Raw genomic sequence first — 25,475 nt, forward strand, 5'->3', positions numbered from 1 at the left:
ACGTTTCTGGCAGCCCGCCACATTCTCTCCAAACATCAATTCCTTAACTGATCTTAGTAGATATTGTTACGGTCTACTTCCACCCATCTTGTATCTACCATTGTGCTGTGCAGGTAAAGCTGTGTATAAGCGAAACGTATTGTTCTTCTCAAGACAGTTGGAACTGGAACTTGTAGATCTCACACTCCTTGCTGCCAATTGTGAGACCCTGTTCGGGGGAGGCACAACTCAGAGGTAGCTACTATGCCTCTACGATTTCGCCGAGGATACTTGCCACAGGTGTCCTGAGTTTGTTATACTAGGATTCCGCCAACTGGGCTAAGTACAAACTTTCCACACTTTACTCTTAGTTGAGCAGTTAAAGGCTCCTCAGGGAGGTAGTGTGGATGCAAGAGCTTAGAACTCAGCACTCAACCAACAGACACAGTAATGTTGTGGTCCAACCCAGTGCTTATCTTTTTTAAAAAAAAGTACTTATCACAGCAAAATGTAATATAGCTAAATTCAATGGGATTCAGAAGCAAGATTGCATTTGCAACTATGGTGCCTAGTAAAGTGGCATGCCCGCTGAGGCGCCCTCTCTCAGTTCCAGGTTTACGTTACTGTCTGTAGAGCTTTGATTCTAATTATAAGCTCCGTATCAGGCACAGGTGCGGTTCAATAGATCCCCCCTCACTCCGAGCAGTTCCGTTCAAGATTTCATACTCAAATTAAAAGGATTGTTCAGGTAACAGTCAGTGTTCCCGCTGCTAAATGCGGTCTACAAGTCTGCTTTACTTTCTTGTGTGAGGCCCCATTACCTATTCATTTGGTCGCAGCCTGCTGGTGGGCCATGCTCAAGTGTGTTCCGACAGCAACATCTTCACTGGCACAGGACCACTTGAGACTTGAGCCACGGTACAGGGAGGAGGATGGCAGGACTGCTGGTGGATGCCTGTTCAGGCAGATATCCAGCAGGTGCTCTTTGTACATTTGTGGCCTCCAGGCTAGGTTCACATGGGTATTTTGCTTTTTCAAGCAGGTGCATCCAACAGGCCGGGATCAGCTTCCACTTCAACGGTGATGTCAGCTCCTCCTTCGGATTCACTGGGAGGGGGTCAGGTAGCAGCAGCATCAAGACTTCGGCGTATCACAAGGTTATTGAGCAGTACAGGATGATTTCATGACTTGAGTTCTGTATGTGGTCTACTGTGAGAGTTACCATTGGAGTCAGCTCTGGCATCACTCCCAAGGACAGTTAGTAACTTCTGTGTACTCCTCGTTCCAGAAATGTAGCTGTCTTCTACTCATGAACAGTGTTTCCTCATGCTTTATTTCCTCTCTCTAAGCAGAGAGACAGACTTCTAAGTATTAGTCAGACTATCAGCTTCTCAGGCAAGTTGTGCTGACTTCAGGTGAAGTCACCTCATTTCAGTGACACTGGCTGTCATGAAGTCATCAGCCCTGGTCACACAGCGGTCTTTGGAGTACTGTATGGAGCACTTCCTTTGTCATGAATAACTTGGAACTGAAACCAAGTGGGGTTGGGTTGGATCCCAATTTTATATACATAGTGTCTACTGTATCTACCTGTCAAAATGGGTTTGGGCTGGTTTTCTTGTAATTTTTCAGCTGCTTCTCAGATACAGTATTTGTGCAAAGTAATGACTCTCACAGCAGATAGCAATGGAACTGGCTTAAAACAGGAGTACCCGAAAGAGGGAGGGACAATGAAGCGTGAGATCGCTGCACCTGCCTATCATCAGCTTTCCTGAATCAATAATCAATAATAGACAAAAGGGCAGGCTCTAGTCAGAAACGTCCGACTCCTCATCACCACCATATACCAAACAGCAGTGGTCAGGAATAACTAATAAACAACCCTTTGCTAACAAGGTCCTGATTAAACTTCTGAGAGAAGCACTGTTTTCATTCTCCTTCAATTCAGCCACAGGAATGCAAGCAATGCACTTCCATTGTCTGGGGAAGCTGTCCTCAACCTACATCTTGTGGCATGCCTAACCATGTCCATCCAGAATGGTTCCCACTGATTGCAGTACTCGAACTCACACAACACGCAGGGGTTCATTTCCATACATATGCTGTACACTTGCTGCACAAACATGCACTTGACACATACAGGGAATGTTAGCACAAGGTTTGGAATTTCACATAACAGCAGAACTTTACACAAAAGGAGCCATCAGGCATGTGTCTGGTCACACTAGAGATGGCAGGAAAAGTTTTGGTCATACTAGAGATTCACATCACACAGTATGTTGTCCCCGCCACTTTATGTGGGTGCCCAGGACCACATTAATGGCCCAAGGCTCTGGCGGTGAAAGGCCCCATTTGACACGATTGGGGCCCAATAATTCCTGCTTGCTCTAAAACATCCTGGAACAGATTCCTCACAGTCCATATGATGTAATGCCTAAGGGCAAAATTTGCAAGGCTTTTTCTGTGAGCAGCTGCGTCTGATTCCATGGTTAGGTGCTACTTCCTTATGAATTTTCATGCGTAAACCATGCTTACTAATGAGGAAATCACAATAAGGGGAAAATCACAGTGAAACAGTATGGATGTCTTCTAGAAATTCTTGATCAAGTCTGGAAGAAGATGCGGTTATTCACAGGAAGTGTTTTGTGAATCAGTTGTGCATATTCATAGTTATTCAGGAGTAATTCACTTACACTGTAGGAGTACCACACTTTACGCATAAATGTTTTGCGAACTGGGCCCATAATTGCATGAGGGTTCATTCATAAATTTAGGGATGCAGATGTATGGTTATGTGAGACTTTCCTGTTTATTGGCATGTTTTATATTTTGAATGAGAAGTTAAATGCTGCTGTTCTTGAAAATATGTTTCTTCAATCCATTCCAGTGTCTTCCTTCTTTTATCTTTTTCAGATCAAGCTTCCGAAGAATGTGCACCTACTCCAGCAACAAGCCACGTGACCGGTTTTGAGGTTGATCCATTTTATTACGGATCCAAGGGACAAAGACTTGTGTATCCTAAATATAGAAATGTCCTGCCAGACCCAACTCAAAGAGAACGTGCTATATCACCCTTGAAGCATAGCGGACCTGATGACTTTCTTCCACACAGATCTTACATAAGGCCTCTTGTGCAACTTCAGCGTTTCATGGAGAATGAACCTGAGTGTGAGACTTTACCAGAGTTCATCTTAGATGTCGTTTCACAACCATCTACTAGTCGTGGGCCTGTAAAGGAGTCTCTTGCTGCCCCTTTTAATTCTCCTCATAACTACAATGTACTGATGGACCTCTTAAATGTACGACTGCAGCAGAGCAAACAAACCAAAGTCAACCTGATATCATTGTCCAGCAATTCTCTCCCAGAGAAAACATCAAGAATTCCACAAAGGCAGATGATCCTTGGTAAAATTAACTCTTGTAATATAATATGGATGGGTGGGTCTATATGTGTGGTGTTAATAGCTCCCTTTACCCTATCAGTAATGCAGGAGTCTGCTCTTAGTATCTTCTCCACGCCTGGAGGGAGAACTCAAACTGACTCTAGCAATAGAAATATGCCTTAGCATACAAATCTGGTGTCTTCTTATGTGAGCCATCTGTCTACTCCCATCCTGAGATAACAACAGTTACCCCATGCTACCTTCGTAATTATTTTGATTCTTCAAATTGTTAGTCACTGCCTGCTCTATCAATATGCAGCCAAAACTGACAGCATTGCTTATTGTCAAGGAGGCAATATTAATACGGGCAACAGCTATTGAAGTAGTACTGATGAAGTTTACATGTCTACAGAGGATGATATCAAGTCACTAGTCAGGTGACTTTCACTTATGAAAAGACAAAAGAAGACAAACAACTTCTAGGAGACCCCAGGACAACTGCAGTTGTTTTTGCTATTCCCTTGTGCAGTTAGACCAAGAACCAGGACTTTAGGTGGAATGGCATAGATTAGGAGTGTCTCACAGATCCTGACCATCTTCCATCCTGTTATTCTAGTAAGCAGGGTCTTCAGAGTAATTCTTATAGCCTGGCCTGGTTATGGTCTGTCAGGCTCTAGTTTACATAAGAAGTATTTAGTTTTATCTTCCAATCAAGATTCCAGTTTATCAGCATCTGCTATACTAGTTCAAGGACAAACGTTTTTGTCAACAAGCGGCTTTTCGTAATCCCTCTGGCTTGTATGAACACGTAGACCTTTCTTATTATGGTCTAGATGAGGGAAACCTTTCTCTAGGCAAATTTATGGTTTTGAATGAAAAATATTTTTATTATTGCACTGGGGAATTCTATATCCTGCTCGTGTAAAGGTAATCTCATATTGAAGCACTGCATAAACCGATCCACAGAATGTCGTTATAGATGCAAGTTTGTGTGCCACCACTGTCTACCTCTGTTTTTCAGTAGTCCTACAGATTAAGGAAATCTGGAAACACTTATTTTCTGCTCGGATATTGAATTTGACTTTAAGTGACTCTGCATACTTGTTTGAGGACCTATTGATCATTATGTTTTCAAATGTCTACCTTCAAGGTATCATTTTTAGTGGGTTTACCTCAGCCCACAGGTTTGACAAAAGGTTGTTGATTCTATTTAAAAAGATGTAACCACCTAAGAGAAACCAAAACGATTATGTTGTCCTTTGACAAATTTGTTTTGCAGCTGCTGTTCACAGAGATTCTATCTGCAGATAGTCCTTTTATTAGAATGGTGGTTGAACCTGTTTTTGAGAGGATTGGCAGACACAATTTCTCTATACTGCCTATGCATGCATACTTCCATCTCTTTCAACTCAGCCTTAGGCAAACTGAGTTCATTTCTTTGTGTTGTGCTAGTTTGTGGTGGAGGATGTGAATTCCACTCTAAGCCCCCAACCAATCTCTCCTGGTGAGGAAGAATCAGTTACACATTCTTGGGTCTGTGTACACATTATCCATCTGGCACATCAGAAATCTTGGATCAAACCAATTACTATTTAGACTCCTGCAATTATGTCCATTGTGTGGCCCAGTTGTGCTGATTTGAGAACCCTTAGTTTCACCTCTATAATCTAATGATGTTTGAAATATTCCAATTACAGCTTCTGAGGCCCCTCAGTGCCATCGAAATTCTACTTTTGCCAGTTCCTCCAAGATCCCAGATCCCTGCAACAGAATTATAGACCATTGGTTGGACCTTTATCCTAAAAACTATAATCACACCTGGCTCAGAAAAACTAGTGTCATCCTAATATTTGGTTTGAGAATACTTTTTTCCCAAATTGCATCGAGCCGCAAGCATTCATAATGAGAGTGTATCCAGTGATTGCTTTTGGAAGTGAGTTTACTAGTGAGCTCTACGATGCAGGTTGATCAAAGTAACCCAATATGTTAGTCATTTTATGTTTCAGTTTTGTGGGAAGTGTAAAGATCAGAATATAATTTTTCCAATTCATGCAGTAAGTGCTATACACCCACTCTTCCTTAGTGTTTTTATCCCCATTATATTTCCTGAGGCCGAAGGGCACCATACAAAGTTATCTGATGTCCTGCTTGGACATTTTCCCTCCCTGTACACACTGGGAATTGCATAATTATCCTTGCCAACCCAAGTAGCACCACACCCACTATAAAGGTTTTTTACTTTTTTTCACTGTTGATACCAGGGAACAGAGAAGAAAGAGAAATTTCCAGGAACAGTGCATGTTCCTCGCAAAAGATATCAGGGATCACATAACTTTAGAGTAGAAGCCAGAGAAATCTCCGGAACCCGGGAATTTATGCTGTAACTTCTTCTGCCAAATCTTCAGCTTGAGACAGAAACAGCCTTTGGATAAATGTAGCACTTAATTGTTATAATTGGCGACCTGAAGAGCAGAACCCTTTGCCGAAACCTGCTGCTGATGGGCAAGACATATAGTGTGGATGTTTCATATCTCGAAGCGTTCTTTGTGGAAACCTTAAAATAGCCTAGAGACAGAAGACTGGTCATTGAACGTGTTTACCATGCAGATGCTTCCAGGCCTCCACTAAATGGCAGGTCTGAGCCATAAAAGTGAAGTTTATCAACTTTAAACATAACAGAGCATTCATATGAATATACACAGTGCCTGCTGGCATCAGCATACAGGGCACCAAGCAATCCAGATCTGTAGTAACTATTCTTCCAATGTTTAAATTACAGAACGGGTTGGGAATCTTGTACTAATTGAACTTTCCTGCTAGATATACCACGATGATCAATGGCAGATATCCAAATCTCTCCTAGTACTAAAATCCTTCTAGAAGCTGAAAGACATCTTGCACCCTGACGCCTTGTTGTGGAGGCTAATGAGAGTTCAAACTTTAGGGAATAGCCTGAAATTCAGGAATGCCATAGATGCTGACCTGCACATGAGCTCAGAAAATCCTGATGCGACATTGTGGGTGGTTGGATGGCGTGTAGAAACTCAGTGGTCAGAGATAGAAATGCTACTGAGACCTGCATTGGAGTTTCGCATTAGAATGTGATGCACTTGTATTAAGGCGGATGGGATATCGATCACATTTGTGAAGGAGTACCCGTCCATCAAACTCTAAATCAGGCCCTTAGTGCTCTATGAATTAAAATGCTAAGATCCAAATAAATGGATTATTTTGAAGTGCTGGATGGAATGATCTTGGTTGAGACTTCTACTGCTTGCCAGGCTTTCTTTAAAACTTAATTGCATGGTATAACTTATTATGCATAGTAGACTCTTCATGCATTACGTATTTAAGTGTGCTAAAACATACATGTATTTGGTCTACTCAGCATAATTTATTGAGTGATGGCATGTACCCTGGTCACCTCCAACACAATGCCAAGTGTGTAGTCTGTAATTGGTCCAAAAGGTTAAGACCTAGAATTGTTCTTAATGTGATTTCGTATATCATCTTTGTTTTACCACCTCCTCTGCATTGTCGGAATCACTTGAATTTATCTGGCGGGTGATGGTACTCAGACACACGCTGCTCTTGGAAATATTTATTGCACCAATATAGGCATACCTTTCCGAAATAGGATTTTCAGAATATTTGTTTGTGATGTCGTCTGTCTGATGTCCAAAAAAGTTCTTTAAAACACTTATGATTGACACCTGGATATGGGGTCACACTCTATCATCGTGTGTACTCATCCACATTCAAAGGAAAGAATCAGACAAACGTAGTACATAATTACTTTCATTTTGACTTATAGACTGTTCATTCTTACTCTCCCTCCATCACCACACCCACTCAGCCATTCCCCAAACTCATGATGTTCTCAAACTGTATCATCTCCAAAAACCAAGTGCAAATGGAGTAACTAGATTGTCCCAAAACCTTAGCATAAATTGAGTAAGACACTTGGGAGGGCTGGTGGGTTCTTTGATGTGTTAAGGCGTAGAAGTTGGACTCTTTTAAAAAAATCTGATGGTGCTACACTTCTTTAAAGATTAGCCTGCCTTCGTAGTGCACCAGTTATGAAGTAGAGCGTGCAAGCACTTAAAGCGATGAAATATAATTAAGCCATTTTCCATTTTGTAGATTTTGCAATGCAAAGCATCATGCTTAATTTTGTGTAAATTAGAATGGGACATTTATCCTATCTTCTCAAATTTTCTGTTCAGAAAAGAAATTGAAAGATGCGTTATCTCTAGAAGAACACGGAGAAGAAAGTTTGCAAAGTTTGAACGTTGCAAGAGATTTACAGCACGGTGGTAAATGCACATTTTATTTACTTTTTGTACAATATTTTAAAGTCAGTGACTACTTAATACCATAGATCAAAATGATGAAAATGTTTTTTTTCATTCAAAGTGTCACTTTTTTAAACTGTTCAATAATAAAATATAACGAATTCACATATTCGCTAATTTCTGTGATACTGCCGGATCTTATACAGAAACAAATGTGATGTCACTATCATACACACGCTGTATGCCTAGCGTAAACCTGTGTTGTTTCCATTTATGTATACGTTGAATACAAATCTAGCAAAGGGTTTAAGACACAAAAGTGGGCCTTCTGTGGTTGGTGATTTAAGGATGCAAGTGGTGCTTTAAAGGAGCAATGTGGCCTCCCCACCATCTTTCCAGCTCACCATGCTGCAATCATGGCTGAAAAACATTACCACACAATGCCTTTACCACTCAAATGCCTTTATCGCTCATGCGTTTAGAACACAAGGTAAGTAGCAGTGCATGGTGAGGACCCGAGCTATTGTTATCCCTGATGGCCCCATGGTATTAAGAAGGGGAGGGGATCCACACATTGTCCTCCCAGAGCCTATATTGGCCCCGCGGACCCGATCCCCCAGGGCATTGCTAAATGATATATGGCTGTCCTGGAGCCCACCTGGGGAACCCACCAACCACTATGTTGGGGATTGAGGTGGGAGCCATTCCCCAAAGTTATGTTGTTCTCAAACTGTATCACTCCAAAAAAACAAGTGCAAATGGAGTAACTAGACTGTCCCAAAACCTTAGCACAAATTGAGTAAGACACTTGGGAGGGCTGGTGGGTTCTTTGATGTGTTAAGGCGTAGAAGTGGGACAATATGCTGCCCAAGCCTGCTCCCCACATGGTGTGGGAGCTGGCAGTGCTCCCGCCTGCTTGCACCCTATGAGTGGGAGCAATATGTGTTCTGTTTCCTGAAACAGAACAGTAGTCTACTCCCAGCTGTGTTGAGCATTTTAAAATCTCCTGCCAGGTAGGAGCAGACTTGCATGTTTGCTCCCATCTGACTGTAGATTTAAAAATGCTCCCACCAGGCGGGAGCAAATATATTTTTCCCTGCCCACTGTGTAATATATATTACCCAGTGGCAGTTGCAACTGGGTAGTTATAGGTAGGTCGACAGTTTCATAGGAAAAGCGTTTTTGTGTTGGTAATAACTTTGGAACCGTTTGACAAATCTATACAAAACTTTCCAAAAAGGTGCTGCTTCTTGACTTGTTTGTGCATGAAAATTTTCGGAGTGAGCCGTCAAGCAGGACCAAGAAAAAATGGGGGTCCCAAAACGCAAAATTCCCATGCATTTGCCATAGACTTCTTTAGACAGGGCTACAGCAAAAACAGCTGAATGGAATTACACCAAATTTGGAAGGAAGCTGAATCTTGGTATGCAAATTGTGCTTTTTGTGATTTGATGTGAATCTGTTTAGTGGTTTTTGAGAGATTAAGGTTTAAAAAAATATAGATACCTGGATGGTTGGGTTCGTAAGACTCTTGTGAAAGTCCCTCAAACTCAATTAAAAAAAATAGAGCATTCTGATTAGCCCATGGAGTTTTATTACTCTTGGTAGAATTTGTTCCTGTTGGAGTCAAACTCCCACGGGAGCAACTGCTCTGATTGGCTGTCAGCAACAGGGTAAAATGTTGCTGGCAGCCAGTACAGGATTTAGGAACTTAGGGGGTCATTATGATGGTGGAAGGCCCGCCACCGCCACCCGTGCGGTGGCTGGCCATCCACCATCGGACCGCGATTTTCGTCCCCGCCAAATTAGGATGGCCGGGGGGAATCCAACACCGACCATGGCGGTCGCAAAGACCGCCCGCCACAGGCAATCGATCCGATTGCCTGGCAGAGCGGTAACCAAAGGTAAAATGGTGGTGGTGTCTAGCAGGCACCGTCCGCCAAATCACAATGCTGCATCCCCGCCAGCCGGTGTATGGCGGTGGAACCGCCATTCACAGGCTGGCTGGGATTGGTTTCGGGGGCCCGTTGCAGGCCCACCTTTTGTTGGGGGAGGTGTGGGTGCACTGGGGTGTACCCATGGTACCCCCCCTACATTTCACAGCACTAAGTGGCAGGCACCGTGTGGTGCCTGCCACGTAGTGCAGTGAAATGCACAACCTGCTTTTTTAGCATCGCGGCGGGTGCTGCAGTCAGCTGCAGTCAGCAGCACCCGCCGCAATGTTAAATGGCAAGATGCGACCACCATGATGGCGGTCGCATCGTAATTTGCAGTGCGGGACTGCCGCATGCACGGTGGGCAGTCCCGATCCTCACCACGATGGCAGGCGGACTCCAGTCCGCCCGCCATCCTAATGACCCCCTTATTCCCCTGTTGTGAAGTTGAAAAAAAACAAAAACATACGGGGTCAGGGTAGTGATGTTCTTCCCCCCTAAGCCAGAATAAAAAAAAATCTGCAGTTTCTGCCACTATCCCGCTGGACTCCCATGGGATTGGAAAAACAAAACAAAATGGCGTCCAGGTGCTTTGTTTTATTAATGGGAGGGGGATCACGCTGCCTCCCTCCCCTTTGATTAAAGAACCGGCAATAAGGGGTTGGCTAACAAGGCTCGGGGGAGGGGGGCCCTGCGGCCCCTATCCCCTTTAATAACTTTCCAAAAAAAGTTCATCCAACTCAGCTGCTTCCTGGAAAGTTTTGGGGTAACTTGTCAAACAGAGGCCAAAAAAAAGTGTGTGTCTGTGTGTCAGGGGTGGGTTTACTAAACTCTTTTTCCAGATGCAATTTCCATAGGTAAATTAGACAACAATACATTATAAAACTCCTGAACAGAATTACATCAAATGTTTACCCAGAAAGCATGTTTTTTTAGATTTGGTGTAAATCTGTTTAGAGAAATTATGGTTCAACATGTGTAGATATCTGTTGCCATGAACTCCAAGGGAAAATAAAATGTTCCGATTGACTTGTACCACAAGACTGTGGAGGAAGTCCTGTGGGACCAACTGATGTGATTAGCTGGCTGCAACATGAAGAAAAATGTTGTGACTGCCATAACAGAACTCAAGGACTCTGAGTCATGAGAAAAAAAGGACATAAGAGGGCAGGGTAGGGATACTCTGCCTGCCTGGGGCCGAAATGTAAAATAAATAAATAAATGTAGTTGTGGTACCATGGGAGCCCCATTTAGTCCAGTGGAATCTGAGAGACTGAAGAACAATGTAAAGCACAGCCTTCGAGCTGTGCAAAGCTCTTTGCAGATAGTGGGCTCATAAAACAGTATGCAGCCTCCTTAAATGGTCAAGCCCCTACTACTCAAGTCTGCGCTCTGTGTCCAAAATGTGTGTAGAGCACACACCCTCCAGGTACCTTAGCCGAATTAGGTTGGCAAGCCTCTACTATGCCGATCTGCTCTCAGTGGGCGATCTATGAATAGATCCCACTCCCTCCAAGTATGCAAGCTCTATTAGGTGGGCAAGCCCCTGCTACGCATAGTCAGGGCTGAGTGTTCAGACTGTGCATAGAGCCCACTCCCTCCAGAGACCTAAACCCCATTAGGTGGGCAAATCCCTACTTAGCACAGTCTGCTGTCATGCACAGACTATACATAGAGCCCACTCCTTTCAGACATACAAGTGCTTTTAGGTGAGCAAGCCCCTACTATGCACAATTGGCGCTGAGTGTTCAGAATGTGTGTAGAACCTACTACCTCCAGAGACCAAATATCCATTAGTAAGACAAGCCCCTACAACACACAGTATGAACTCAGTGAGCCCACTCCCTCCAAACATGCATGCGCTATTAGGTGGGCAAGCCCCTACTATGCACAGTTACACTCAGTGCTCAGACTGTGCATAGAGTTTACTCCTTCCAGAAACCGAAGTTGCATTAGGTGGGCAAGCACCTACTACGCACAGTCACCTCTCAATGCACAAACTGTACATAGAACCCAATCCCTTAAGAGGCGCAAGCCCATTAGGTAAGGAAGCTCCTATTGCTCTTGGTACGGCCTCAGTGTGCAGATTGTGTGTAGAACGTAGTCCCTCCAGGCACCCAAGCATCTTTAGGTGAGCAAGCTGCATCTACAGACAGCCTGTGCTCTCTTCGCTGCTCTACATGGGGAGACTGCTCCCTCCAGACTGAGTTCCCACTCTGCCATACTCTAAATCAGCCCCATAGTGATGATGCTGTAGTAATGATACACAATAAAGTCAATGTAAAGTCAGAGCTTTATTTTTTTTAAATGTCCAGCTCTTTATGACGTTTTGGAAGGAGATCAGTTATAAACACTGAAAACCAGAAGGTCCTAGCACCTATGCCTGTAGACATATGACCTAACATGTTATTCTGTTACTTTCAGGCGGACGGGCGGGAGGGCGGGCGGCATGGCGGTTCTGCTCTGCTGTCTGAGCAGGGCAGGTAAGGGGTGGTTTGCCCACTTTCAAGTGCACCTGACTGTTTGGCCGGCCATCTTGGGCCGCCCAAAACAGTCATGTACACTTTCCCTGTTGTCCATGCAGGCTGCATTACAGCCTGCGTGGAGAAAATACCTATTCCCTGGCTGAACATCGAACCAGAACACTCAGACCAATCACAACGCTGCATTGCAGCATTGTGATTGGTCAGTGGGGCCTGGCTGTGCTTCCTGTTCCTCGAGTTTGGCAATGAGAGCAGGAGCAGAGATGCGGGACCTGGCGGCAAGGTAAGTTTATTTTTTAAATCTTTAAATGCACCCCCCCTGCGCATGCCATTCCTCCCCCCTGCCCACCCACCCTCCCCATCTCAGACTCTGATGCTCATGGCTTTCCGATGGTACAGGTTAGGGAGTCTCACTTGACTGGTTGACAGCCAGCAGCACAGCACAAAATCCTGTTCTAAGGTTAAGGGTGCAACTGGTCACCCCAGGGAGTTATATTGAGAACTGTAAGTTGCAGAATGACGACCACAGTCATTCTGAATTCAAAGCCACCAGCTTTAGCAGTGGAGCCCCAGGGCTCTAGTGTGAAAAGCAGAAATCCATAAATGACTATGCTTGATATAATCTATGTATTTATGTGCACTGAAAAGGAGTCTTAGCTAAGGATGTAGAGGGTAGAAGTTGGGTGACGTAATTGCAGTAATGTCGGATGCATGACACAAAATTTGAAAGCACTTAGAAATCCCCTTCATTAAGGTATCAATGCAACCTTAACGTACCTCTCCACATGAAGTGTGAATAAGAGAGCGAGCAAGTGTGTAGGTGAATGTGTCAGAGTTTAGAGGATTCAGTGATTAAGGGAATCGAATTAGAGATGAAGGGAACAGGCAAGTAAGCAATAGCTGTCTTGCCAGTAAAAGTGTATCTGTAAGTTAATAGGACGTATGGTTGAGCCCAAGAAGTGTATGTTACTTGACAGACTTGAGACATGTTATCATTTGTCACTACTGGATAATCAATGATATTTTCTATACATGGCACTGTATGTTTCTTGATTTTGTATCATATGCTGGTGTTTTGTCTATGAACTTGTCATTCCATCTCATTTAACTGTGTTTGTGTGCTGAAATGCAGACAGATAGAGGGCGAGTTGTATCAGCATCAGTTATGTCATCAATGATATCACATGTAATGTAATTGATTGTTATCTATGTTTAATATGCGGGTGCCGGGGTTGTGTTCAGACCTCAAATTGTGAAGTTTGAGTGATTTGAGGTTTTTCATCAAAGACCCTATGTTACTGTAAGTACGTCATCGGACTGCCCTGACAACCTTAATTGAGCCTTAAATAAGGTGTTTTCATTGAATTTCAAGAGTTATGATATACCTACACTCAGATCCAATTTGTGTCACTTTAAATGTAAATTGTTTCCACATGGTGTTAATATAGTGTTTCTTTTAGCCAAATAAGTGATTCAGCATTTCATCGGGACTGGTATACAGTAATAATGGTTATTTTCATTACAAACTGGTCTCTACAAGTGGGAGGTAGGAGCTCAGATGTTTAGCTATGTCCAATATTCAGAAGAAAAATGCACGTAATTAATAGAGATCATTGATTCAAAATGGCGACAATACTGTGATTCCGATCATTTTCTCAACATAAAGGTTTTTTTGTTTATACTAACTAATCATTTGTATGAAAACACTTCAATAGCAAGCCTTTATATCTAACAAAAAAAAGTGATGACACAAGTCATTGTTTCAATGCTGTTAGTCAAATAATCATATTAATGTTGATGTCTACAAACGTGTGAAAGCCAAGAGTATGGCGTCTGGTTGGGAATTTAACCACCTTCATCAGTCGGTCACAGCAATACATTAGTGGATTTGTTGCCACTTCTCATTGGTGAACATTTTAAAATCTTAAGCAATTGCAAAGCACACTTTGGGCGCTTACGCTTTCTAATGACTTTCCAATTACTACAGTCACCTAAGAGACATGTACATAATGTCCAAGTGTGCATTAACCTTCAAATGTACAAATAGCACAGAATAAAGCCAAGTGCTACGAGCCTGCTACATCTAGTGCACTTTCGTTCAGCTTTTTTTCAGTTCGTCAAAAAGAAAATTGGCTTAAGGGTTCCTGTGTAACACGGTACCTGTGAGAACCAACGTATCTTGCAAAATCTAAGTGTACTGCCCCTTTTTAGTTTTTTAGGTCGAGCCTAGGCAGCGCGCATGCACTGTCTGCAAGACCTGTTGTAGTCAATGAAGGAGGTAGCTCCCGCCTGCTGCTCGCCATTTGTTCAGCGCAGTGTTGGTCTTCTATGCTGCCTCGTAATTGGTTCAGGTAGCCAACGTCACTTCTGGTTTTTTTCAAGACACCAACGACCAAGTACAGTTTTGTTACGCTCACACAGCTTATTTTGGGAACTCTTTTCTTTGTTAATTGAATTGCTTTATGCTTGTGTCAGTGCTCGATGCACGTCTGTGTCGTCCCTACCACAGCGCCACCCACCCGTAGCTCCTTGTTTGTCATTCAGGTGCTTGGTTATTTAATTGGTTAGTGTTACCACGCTAGTGGTCGTGTCCTACCTACTTACTCATCACCGGAGGTAAGTGCAGCACGTAACACTGCATTGCGCACACCATAGCTTCAGTCTGCATGCACATGTGTGTACTACAACAATAATATGAACAGCTTGTACCTTGTTTGGGCACTATCTCGCTAGTTAATGCAGAACACTATTGAGGGGTCGATTCCGATCCTGGAGAAACCGGGTACGAACCGTCGGTCGGAGCGTTTTCTCCGTCTGACTCGTACCCGGTAAAAACACCATACAAACATGCAAGTACGATTCGTACGGAAACACCATTTCCGTACGAATCGTACAAAACACCGACTGACACAAAAACACATACAAATGTGATCCGGGACGGCGCGTACGCGACATGTGGACGGAGTTAGGCAGCTTTTTACGTACCAGCAAGTACGATTCGTACCAACAGCACTCCTGACGGCTATATTTTTACGGCACACAAAAAGTGCCGGTAAAGCTAGGTACGCCGCGAAGCGTGAGGAAAAGGGGGTCCGGTACGTGCCAGACACCCCCCCAGCCCCCCGTATGTCCACGCCATACCCCCAGCCCCCCGTATGTCTGCGCCGTACCCCCAGCCCCCGTATGTCCGCGCCGTACCCCCAGCCCCGCCCGTATGTACGGTGCGGACCCCCACCCCACACCCGTATGTATGGTGCGGACCCCCAGCGGGGTCCGCACCGTACATACGGGGGTGGGGTGGGGGTCCGCACCGTACATATGGGGGTGGGGTGGGGGTCTGCACCGTACATATGGGGGTGGGGTGGGGGTCCGCACCATACATACGGGGGGTGGGGTGGGGGTCTGCACCGTACATACGGGGGTGGGGGTCCGCACCGTACATACGGGGGTGGGGGTCCGCACCGTACATACGGGGGTGGGGTGGGGGTCCGCACCGTACATACGGGGGGCTGGGGGGACGTCAGGACATACGGGGGGCTGGGGGGACGTCGCGGACATACGGGGGGCTGGGGGGATGTCGCGGACATACGGGGGGGCTGGGGGGACGTCGCGGACATACGGGGGGCTGGGGGGACGGCGCGGACATGCCGGGGGGATGGGGGTACGGCACGGACATGGGGGGGGGTGTTCGGCGCGCATGCGGGCACATGTTTGGACGTCTCCAGGGTTGCTGTGGAGGTTCGCTCCGTACAGTGTTTTTACCATACGGTTGCGGATTCGGACGGACGGGACGGATCGTACTTGCGCGTTCAGACGTCGGTTTACCGAGTCGTACGTAAAAACGTCCGGGGATGTGTCGGACACTTTTTCCGACCCGAGGACGTGTCGGGGTATATTCCCAATGCGATTTGTATGGTGTTTTTTACATACGAATCGTACTTGCCAGTTTGTACGGGACTTGTACGATTCGTACGTAAATAAATCCGGATACGATTCGTACGGGGAATATTTCTCCAGGATCGGAATCCACCCCTGAGTGTTTTGAATGTACGAATCACTGGCGGGTTGCTTTGGTGGTTTTACTATAATTATAAACACTAATTTATTTTAAATAACACATATTTTAAATATTGCATCTTAATAAATTGGTTGTCATTAACAGTGATTTGCCTACTTAAAGATGGCCGCCTTAATAGCCACACTCTGCAAGGTCTCCGGTTTCTTACCTTTAACATCATTATGTGTTCTTGCGAGGGTTCACTGATAGAATATCGATGGTAAAAACATTGATGGTAAAAATATCGAAGAAAAATATAGATGTAAAAAATATTGATTTAAAATTATAAATAAAATAATATATATTAAATATATAATATCTTTAACAAAATGATTTACATTTAATATACATTTTAAATAAATATAATTTTTTTACTTAATTTAAAAAATATATAAACATGGAAACATAATAATTTATACATATACATATATTTACTTTAAAATAATTTATTAACTGTTATCTATATTACATTTTTAAACTTTTAAATTATATAAAAATAAAATATATACATTAAACTATTAAAACAAAATTAAAACGTACATTTCGCAATACATTAAATACAACAGTAGGGAAAATGTTGGATAGCGAGATAATTAAATTTACTATTCCAACTGCAATTAGTGCAACAGTAGGGAAAGTATTGGATGGCGGTGGGGTAAAAGTTACTATTCCCACTCCAATGAGTGCAGCAGTAAGAAAAATATTAGACAGCAAAGGGGTTAAAATTACTATTCCGACTCCAGTGAATGCAACTGTAGGGAAAATGCTGGATAGTGGAAGGGTAACCATTACTATTCCCACTCCAGTGAGTGCAACAGTAGGGAAAGTATTGGAGAGCAAATAGGTAAAAATGACTATTCCCACTTCAATGAGTGCAATAGTATGGAAACTATTGGATAGCAGAGAAAAAGAGAAATTACCATTAACATTTAAACTATTATTTTTTTTTAAATAATCTTAAAAATAAATAAACAATATTTAAAAAATATACAATTAAATATATTAAACATATAAAAAGAACACATATTATAATTATTGAATTACATATAACAGAAAGGTACAAATATTATTTGAAAAAAAATACATTTATAAACAATATTTATTTAAAAGGAGCTAATATTCACAAACAAACATTTAAAACTTAAATGTATTTATTTTATTTTCTACCCTATAACACCACACCAGTAAAAAAATACATCAACGTTTTTATTTAAAATTATTAATGTAATTAACATTAATAATGAATTTAAAATATATGAATAATAAAAAAACAAACATTCTGAGTACTCATTCTTTAACACAATAATAGTACCATAATTAATTACTAATCGATTAACTTAAATTAATTAACAAATATTTAATAATTCATCAACAAAAAATAAATTACTTCCCACCCTTCACACAATTTACACCTATAAACACCACAACACACACTTAAAATTAATTACACAATTACCATAATTAATTACTAATTAATTAATTCAAATTAATTCACAACTAATTATTAAATAATTATTAATAAATACATTTTCACATTTAACACTATAACATCGCAATTAAATATTAATAAATACAAATTATTCAATACATTTCATATAATTAATTTACTTCCCACCCTTTTCCCCATAAACCCACAACCCGCTACGGAACTAAAAACACAAATTTCCAATACATTTTTTTAATAACTGCTATAAATAATCAATACATTTTATATAATTGAATTACTTCCCACCCTATTCCCCTATAAACCCACAACCCGCTACGGAACTAAAAACGCAAAATTCAATAAAAAAAATTAATAACTACTAATATTTTAACACATATAATAAAAATACTAACAATTCTTACACAAAAAACCAAACATCACACACATATAAAATATATCCTAAAATACATAACATGAATAAAAAAAATCGATATTTTTAACTATATTTTTACAAAGGATATTAAAAACTTTTATATTTTTTACATTGATACTACTTACCTAAAATTGATATTCTTCACCACGATATTTTGTCTGACGATATTTCTGACCCACAATATTTTTACCTCGATATTTGTGCAAGTCGATATTTTTACATCGATATTCTTACTCTGCACCCTTGCGAGATAGGCTCACATGTCTATGCCTGTCCGTTCATTGCTTTTTGAAGCCAAGGCTCCATTTTGGCGCCCAGATCTGTCTCCTTCCGTGGTACACGTTCGTCGGATCCTAAGGTAGTGGTAGCAAAAACATCCTGGTTCCTTTCCCTGCTTCCCCACTTCATCAGGAAAATGGCGAGGCTGAAAGGTGCTGCAGAAATGTACACAGAGAGCGTCTGCACGGCAAGAAAGGACTGTCACCTTGAAGGAAGGCAGCTCGTGTGTTAAGGTAACTGCTGTAGCTATCTCGGGCATCCTGATAAACACACGATTGAATGTGGGAATGGAGGACAACTCAGCCTCGCACCCTCCCTAGAAGATAAAACAAGCACAGTGACAGCAGCAGTGCTGCGAAGATACAAGACGATGAGAGCAGATGCTATATTAACAATACTAGGAGGTCAGGTAGAAAATAAAAGCAGACATGTCAGGCACCCACAAGACTTAAGGAACCTTCATGTTATTTATTGGGAGTTGAGGTGAATGCATAATAGTGAACATTCCATTTTGTCCCAATGAACTGAGCTGATGTTCGACTGGGCTCTTTTTTTGCTTTTATCTCTGGGCTTTTTTTTGCTTTAATCTATGCTTATCTCTTTAATCTCCCCCGCCGCCCTCTTGATGTACACAATGGTTTGTGTTATAAATATTTCTGGAACCAGGTTACAACAAGGCTGTTAGTTTTAAAGCCGGGTATCTGCCATTCCAACATCATTCATTACAAAGAGTAGGTGCTTTTTTTATTGCCCTCACGTAATCTCCCTTTGCATCTAGTTTATTCTGTAAGCACTTTTTCTTTAAGTAGTTTCTCCTACTGCAGGGACAACATGCTTTCCTGCAACATTCAGCGCGCCATGTGCCCTTTCACTTTCTAAGCAGCCCGGGACAATGGCGACCGATTCTTTGCATAAGTAGCGCATTTACAAGAGTTTAAGCTATTGGCATTGTACATGACAATGCCTTTTATTTATCTGTTAATTATCAAAGCATATAAATAAAAGGCATTGTCATTTACAATGCCAATGGCTTAAACTCTCGCAAATGCGAGACCTATTGCAAATGCTTGTGTAAAGTGTGGCTCAGATTGGTGGGAAGCAATGGGTATTGGCAATCCATAATTGCCTTTCTTATCGAAAATATGTTTGTTGTTTAATAATCCCCAGTTACCTGTAAGCGAAACCACTAGGGGGCCTATTAGGAGAGCGGGCGGACCTGGGTCCGCCCGCCATCTCCGCGGTGTTGGGACTGTCCGCCAGACATGCGGCGTTCCCGCACCGCGAATTAGGATGCGACCGCCACCATGGCGGTCGCATTCTACATTTTAACAGAGCGGCGGGTGCTGCTTACAGCAGCACCCGCCGCGCTGTCAAAATGTATTCCTGGCATGTCGCTACACCACATGGCAGGCACCACACGGTGCCTGCCACTTGGTGCAGTGACATGTAAGGGGGTACCATAGGTACCTCCCCAAGTGCACCCCCCTACCCCAAGGGGCCCACAACATGCCCCCAAGGCCAATCTCCACCAGCCTTTCCATGGCGACATCGTCGCCATGGAAAGGCTGGTGGAGTATCCACATCTTAATATGGCTGGCGGTGCCTGCTAGGCACCGCCACCATATTGGAGCCCCTGCTCCGCCCGGCAGGCAATCGTAACGATTGCCTGCCTGCGGAAAAGCGAGGGGCGGGCTTTCCGTCCGCCGCTATACCCACCGCCATCGTAATATGGCGGGGGGTAATTCACGTTACGATGGCGTAACGGTCGCTACTGCCGGTTCGGCGGTGGCGATCATTACGCCATCGTAATGAGCCCCTAGGTTCTCAATATGTACCTGCTCTCAAGTCTCATCTTGAATCTGTTATATACAGTACTTCATTTTAGCCGTTATTTTGCCGGTCGAGGCCACTGGTACTCTTTTTTGGGAACCAGCACTTATTTTGTTATCCTCTGCACATGGCAGTCTGCTTCAACTCTTCCCTCACACAAGAAAGGAAGCTGGATGAACCCAGCCAACTATAGGCCTGTATCTTTGTTTGATCAAGCTGGCAAGATATTCGTCAGAGTCCTATTAAATCGCCTGCAGGTTTGGGTTGATTCAGAAGCCAGCCTCTCAGATACTTAGGTGAGCTCGAAATCAGTTTTTTTGGGTCATTCTTGTGGCTGGGACCTAGTATCCCCTCTCCCTTCCCCCCGGGAGCTTGGCATCGAGCCTGTAGCTGACATTATTGCACAGTGTCCTATACTATAATTGATTGTCCTACATAGGAATCCACCGGTGGATTTAAGAAGTAGCATCATACAATGCAGCAACCACCAAGTGATGGTTAGCATAAATTACAAGTGCTCTTATGGAATTAGAATTTGGCTTTCTCTGTGATAATCCCTTGTTTATTAATGTGATACCGGGTTTGAGTCCTGTCTAGACCTGATGCAACATGAGGTACGTCATACTCTACCTCAAATTGAATTCTTGCAACTAGAGCCTAAGTGGCCACATGACATCAGACAAAATTCAGTGGGGGGCTTGGAGACTAACGTGGGGTATACTGAATAAACTCCACACTTTTTTCCGCTTTTGCCACAAGACAGCTATAATCCTTAGTAACGGTTGATTCCAATCATCAAATACTATACCATTACGTTTTCTAATGACGCTTTCACACTTCTGTCATAGGAATTACCATGCAGTATTTACTTCTGAGTTGACTTATATATCTTGCAGTATTGTTGTGTACTGGAAGAACTGAAGAGCGGTAGTAGAAATTGAATACCTGGAACAGTCAGCCAGTATTTTGATAGCTACATGTTTTATACAATTTGATCAGTTTCTTCTATTGACAGCTAAGCAAGAAAGTGTGTGCATCTTAAAGTGTGCCTAAAGTGACAAAGTGATCGTAAGAGTATTGAATGATCAAAGGGATAGTTTAACTGTCAATTATGATTTTTATAAGAATTTGATTTTTATTGATGTAAATTAATGTTTATTGTTGAAATGTGTTTTCCAATTTTTATCAGGTCTAATTTTTTTTACTGTTGTTATAACGTATGCCAATAGAAATAGTGGAGTTTTTTTAGAGTTTGGGTTTGCTATGGTGTATAACGATGATCACAAATAAACTGACTGAAAGCATTAAAAAACACTGGAATGTCCTCTCTACAATAACCTAGCATTAGATGCCCCACTATTTGCTTTGAAAAGAGTACGCAACATCAAGAATCATTTAGTGAGGGCACACAAACCCAGTCGAAAAGACCCTTCTGGGCCTGCCTCCAGTGTAATGCCATTACAAATGTGGCTCCTGTTCAACATGTAATCAGACTTCAAACACAAAAACCTTTGATTATGACAACATTCACAGGACTCTCAATGTCTTTTCAAATTGTAATTCTAACAAAGTGGTGTATTGTATCCGTTGCCCCTGCAATTTGGTTTACATTGGGCAAACTACCCAAAAGGTAAAAACCAGGATGGAACATTTTGCAGAAAAAGGTCACATGAAAATGACTTGACATGGCAAGTAGTGGACATCATGATACCCTCATTACTTATCATTTCACATATTACATTTGAATTCCAGTACCCATTAGGAATGCCATGTAAATGCACCACCTGTGCAATTACCCCTTTACACCTCTAGGGGATGACTTGATTAAGACAATCCCTGTTCAGCCTTTCACACATCTGTGCAGTCTTGGCCATCAGCACCAAGCTGTAGAACTAAAGTTCCAGCATTAAGCTAGCTTCAAAACATAGCTGAACCCTTAAGGGGTTATTTCCTTCAAGTCTCCAGTAAATTAGGATGGGAAATTTCCACTTTTGGGTTGGGGGAGTCTGTGTTGCTCCTGCAGCTCCCCCTGCACCTTTGCCAACAAATGGTGGTGACCCCATCTTCCTGGGGTCACTACGCGCTGAAAGCGAGCAGGTTTCTATTAGCAGCATGATCATGCCGTGCAAGGCATTATGGGGCGCTTTTCCTCCAGAGCGTGCATATTGTAGCAGGCGCTCTCCTGCTGCTTTGGGGAAAGCTGCGCTGCTTTCCATGGTGGCCCACCCCACATTCCCATTTCTTTGGGGGCTTGGTCCTACCTGGGCCCTCCACATTCAGATAAGGGGGAGCCCACCCCTGGCTGCTCTCGCCGGCTTTCCGGCTGGCCAGCACCCTCACGTACTGTCGCGGAAGCCAGCTCTTCATTCTGGTCTGCACGCTCCTGCAGCAAGACACGGATGATGCAGCCGGTCGGGCGGGGTCTCGGTGGAGTACGACGGCACTCCCCCCTCCTTTTTCTTGCTGCGGCGGAGTGTGGCGGCACTCCCCCTCCCTTCTGCTAACACCGGGGCCTGAGGAAGGGTCCTGGGCCCCACGCGCCATCACAGAGAGCGTGATGGCGCTCTCTGACTTCTGCTTCTGCGGGGCTCGGAGTTGGGGATCGGGGATGGGGGCGCGATGGCGCTTCCTGCCTTCAGTTTTCATTGGGAACCCAGGGTAGGCTCCTGGGATCCTGGAGGGGCCTACTTTACTTCTCGGGGGTCCAGGATGGAGAGCCTGGGCTCTGTAGGCACCTTCAAGGGGGGCACGCTGGCTCTCCAAGACACCCCCTTCTTCTGGGGGCAGCCTCTGGGACCTGACCCACCCTGGGGGGCACATCAAAGACCGGTGGCGTATTCCCACATGCTTCGTCGTCGGTCACAGAAAAGGTCAAAGGTCGCCTACCTTCTGGGGGACATATTTCAGCCCCCATGTGGCCGATTGTGACACTCTTGGCCTCCTCTCACTCATGGTGGCCAGCTCTAGCTATCTGGAGCACTTTTCACCACCCTCCTGGCCTCCAAGAGGGTGCTTCGGCAAGGAGCTATCTTCACTGGCTTCCTGTGCCAGCTTTTCGCCTTCTGAGCCTCTCTTCTCCTTGCTCAGAGTCCCAGGCTTTCTCTTACTGGCCCTGGACCCCCTCAAAGGCGCAGTCCAGATTCCTGGGACAGTCAGGGGGCTCCTCCTTCCAACTGCCTATGGCGCTAGGTTCCAGCACCAGTCTTCCTCAGCAATACCAGACCCCAGAGAGAGCTCCTCTTCCTGTGCAAGACCTTTTAAGAGAAATTGGAGGGGCTGGCAGGAAGGCACTTCTGCCTTATCCTGCAGCTACACATCATCTCTCTGCCCCTACTCCCTCCATCCTGCACAGGCCTCTGGCGTTGTCCAGGGGTCTCATGCCACATGGTCTCTCTAAAGCCCCCTTCATCCCTTGCTGACTTCATGGCCCGTGCTTGGAGCAGACCTGGGGCCTGGCACTGGGTGACAGCTGCTGATTGATAATCTGCAGCTTCACCCCATCTCTTCCTCCTGGAGAGAAGAATTTCGCCCTTGAGAATGCTTGCAGTGAAGGGCTAGGCCACTGATGCTACAGCTTGGGGAGGAAGGTAATTAAGCAAGCCTGGCAAAGTCACACCCGGCCGGGCTCTGGTTATGAGCTGAGTGTCACCACCCAACTCTGCATAATCCCTGCCACACCATTCCATCTGTACCAGCTCCTGGGCTGCGCACAACCAGAATCTCCCCCGCACAGCCCTTACTCGGGTGCACACACGTATGCACATGTGTCTACATGTAACCAGTTCTGTGCCCCTTACCCAGGCTGTAGCGCAGTGGCCTTATCTCACAAGGCGGACACCGGGGGAAATCCACATGCAGTTCATTTAATCATGAGTTGACTGTGGGTGAGTGCCAGCTTATGAGGCTCTCCCACAGTAAAAGCTAAAAAATCAGGTGTTCAAAAAGCATAAGATCCGGGTGGCTCAGATGGTCAGAACCTCCTTCTGACACAACCCCTTCAATCAACCTCACAAAGCCCCCAATAAAGTGCTGGCAATATCAAAAAAAGTGATTATGCTTCTTGTATCCCTACTGGCTGAAGATGGGCGTCTGTACATTAGGTTATAGAAATAATTCACGGAACATTAAGGAGTCCTTATAGCCAAGATATCCTTCTCAGAAAAGTATGCATAATATGCATAATAACCTGCCAGCAGAATAAAAGTGCTATGTACAAAGTGCATAAACTTACTTCAGAGTCTATATAACCCTACAATACATTCATACTAATCTGTAAACTGATCCTAAATAAGGATTAATACAGTACTTTCCTTTGCAAGTATATAAATACAAAATGCTAATATATATAGAAGAGAAAAAAGTGCATAGTGCAAAGTGAATACAATGTATAAAGTGCAAAAGTAAAAGAAATTAAGCCTAATAAATTTTCCAGGAGTAGAATAAATTTGATATATATTCGAACTCAATTCTAGATTCCTATACCTGTTCCCAATCTTCAATGGACTTACCCACCTTAGATGGTCCTACTCTCCGCTGCTTTGGTCGCCTTTTGTAATATCACATGAGCTTTCTCAAGGGTAGAACAAAGATGAAAATGGCCTTTAAATAAAATCTTCAATTTGGACTGTTGAACGATAGAAGTATGTGCTCCTACGCTCTTAAACTGGCCAATCAGCCCCACAAACTCTCTGCACCGGTGTGCTGCAAATGCCGACATATCAGAAAAGACTCTCACCCTGGACCCATCAGATAGCACAATATCCTTGTTTGGATCGCCTTACTTAGAATGGCCTCTCTTACACCAAAGTCTGAGAAGTTCACAATCATTGTCCTTGGGTACTTAAACCCTGATAATCTCTGTGCAGGAACCATATGCACCCTCCTTATAGTAAGGTCCTCCGGCGCACTCTCAAGTATATGCTCTTTAATCAACGATTCCATATACACCAAGGGATTAGGCTGGCCATTTAAATGTTCACTATCCACTGGAATCCCTGTAAAGCGCAGATTTGATCGTCTCACATAATTCTCCATTTCGTCCATTTTTAACAGTTAGGCCTGCAGCTTTTTCTTAAGAGAAGCAATATCGTTATCACAAGGTCCTCAATATCTGGCACTCGTTGCTCCAGTTCTTTCATTCGCTCTGGGTTTTGTTGTATCATACCTTCAATTTTAACTAGCCTTTGGTAAACTAAGGCAAGTTGCTGCGCCTGGGAGGTTTTACATTCTCGTATCTCCAGTAGCATAGTCTCAAAGAACTGTTGCATTTGGTGCATCGAGGCTTGACTATCCCTCGCCCTAGATTGCCCAGTCCAAATCTCAATAAGCTGCTGATGACTTTGGAGTCCTGCAGTCTTACCCTGGACCTCCATTGGG

At 43.7% G+C, this 25,475-nt stretch overlaps 1 protein-coding gene across 2 annotated transcripts in view; it reads left to right on the forward strand.

Moving 5' to 3' along the window:
• LRRC63 (leucine rich repeat containing 63) overlaps positions 1-25,475 on the forward strand; it is a 242,022-nt gene that overhangs the window by 121,277 nt on the left and 95,270 nt on the right. For both annotated transcript variants that reach the window (XM_085621841.1, XM_085621840.1), the window contains 2 exons: positions 2,893-3,384; positions 7,589-7,678. In XM_085621841.1, coding sequence (XP_085477967.1) covers positions 2,893-3,384; positions 7,589-7,678 — 582 coding nt within the window. The remainder of the gene's footprint in view (positions 1-2,892; positions 3,385-7,588; positions 7,679-25,475) is intronic.

Source organism: Triturus cristatus, chromosome 8 (genome assembly GCF_964204655.1).
Source record: "Triturus cristatus chromosome 8, aTriCri1.1, whole genome shotgun sequence".
NCBI classification, from domain to species: Eukaryota; Metazoa; Chordata; class Amphibia; order Caudata; family Salamandridae; genus Triturus; species Triturus cristatus.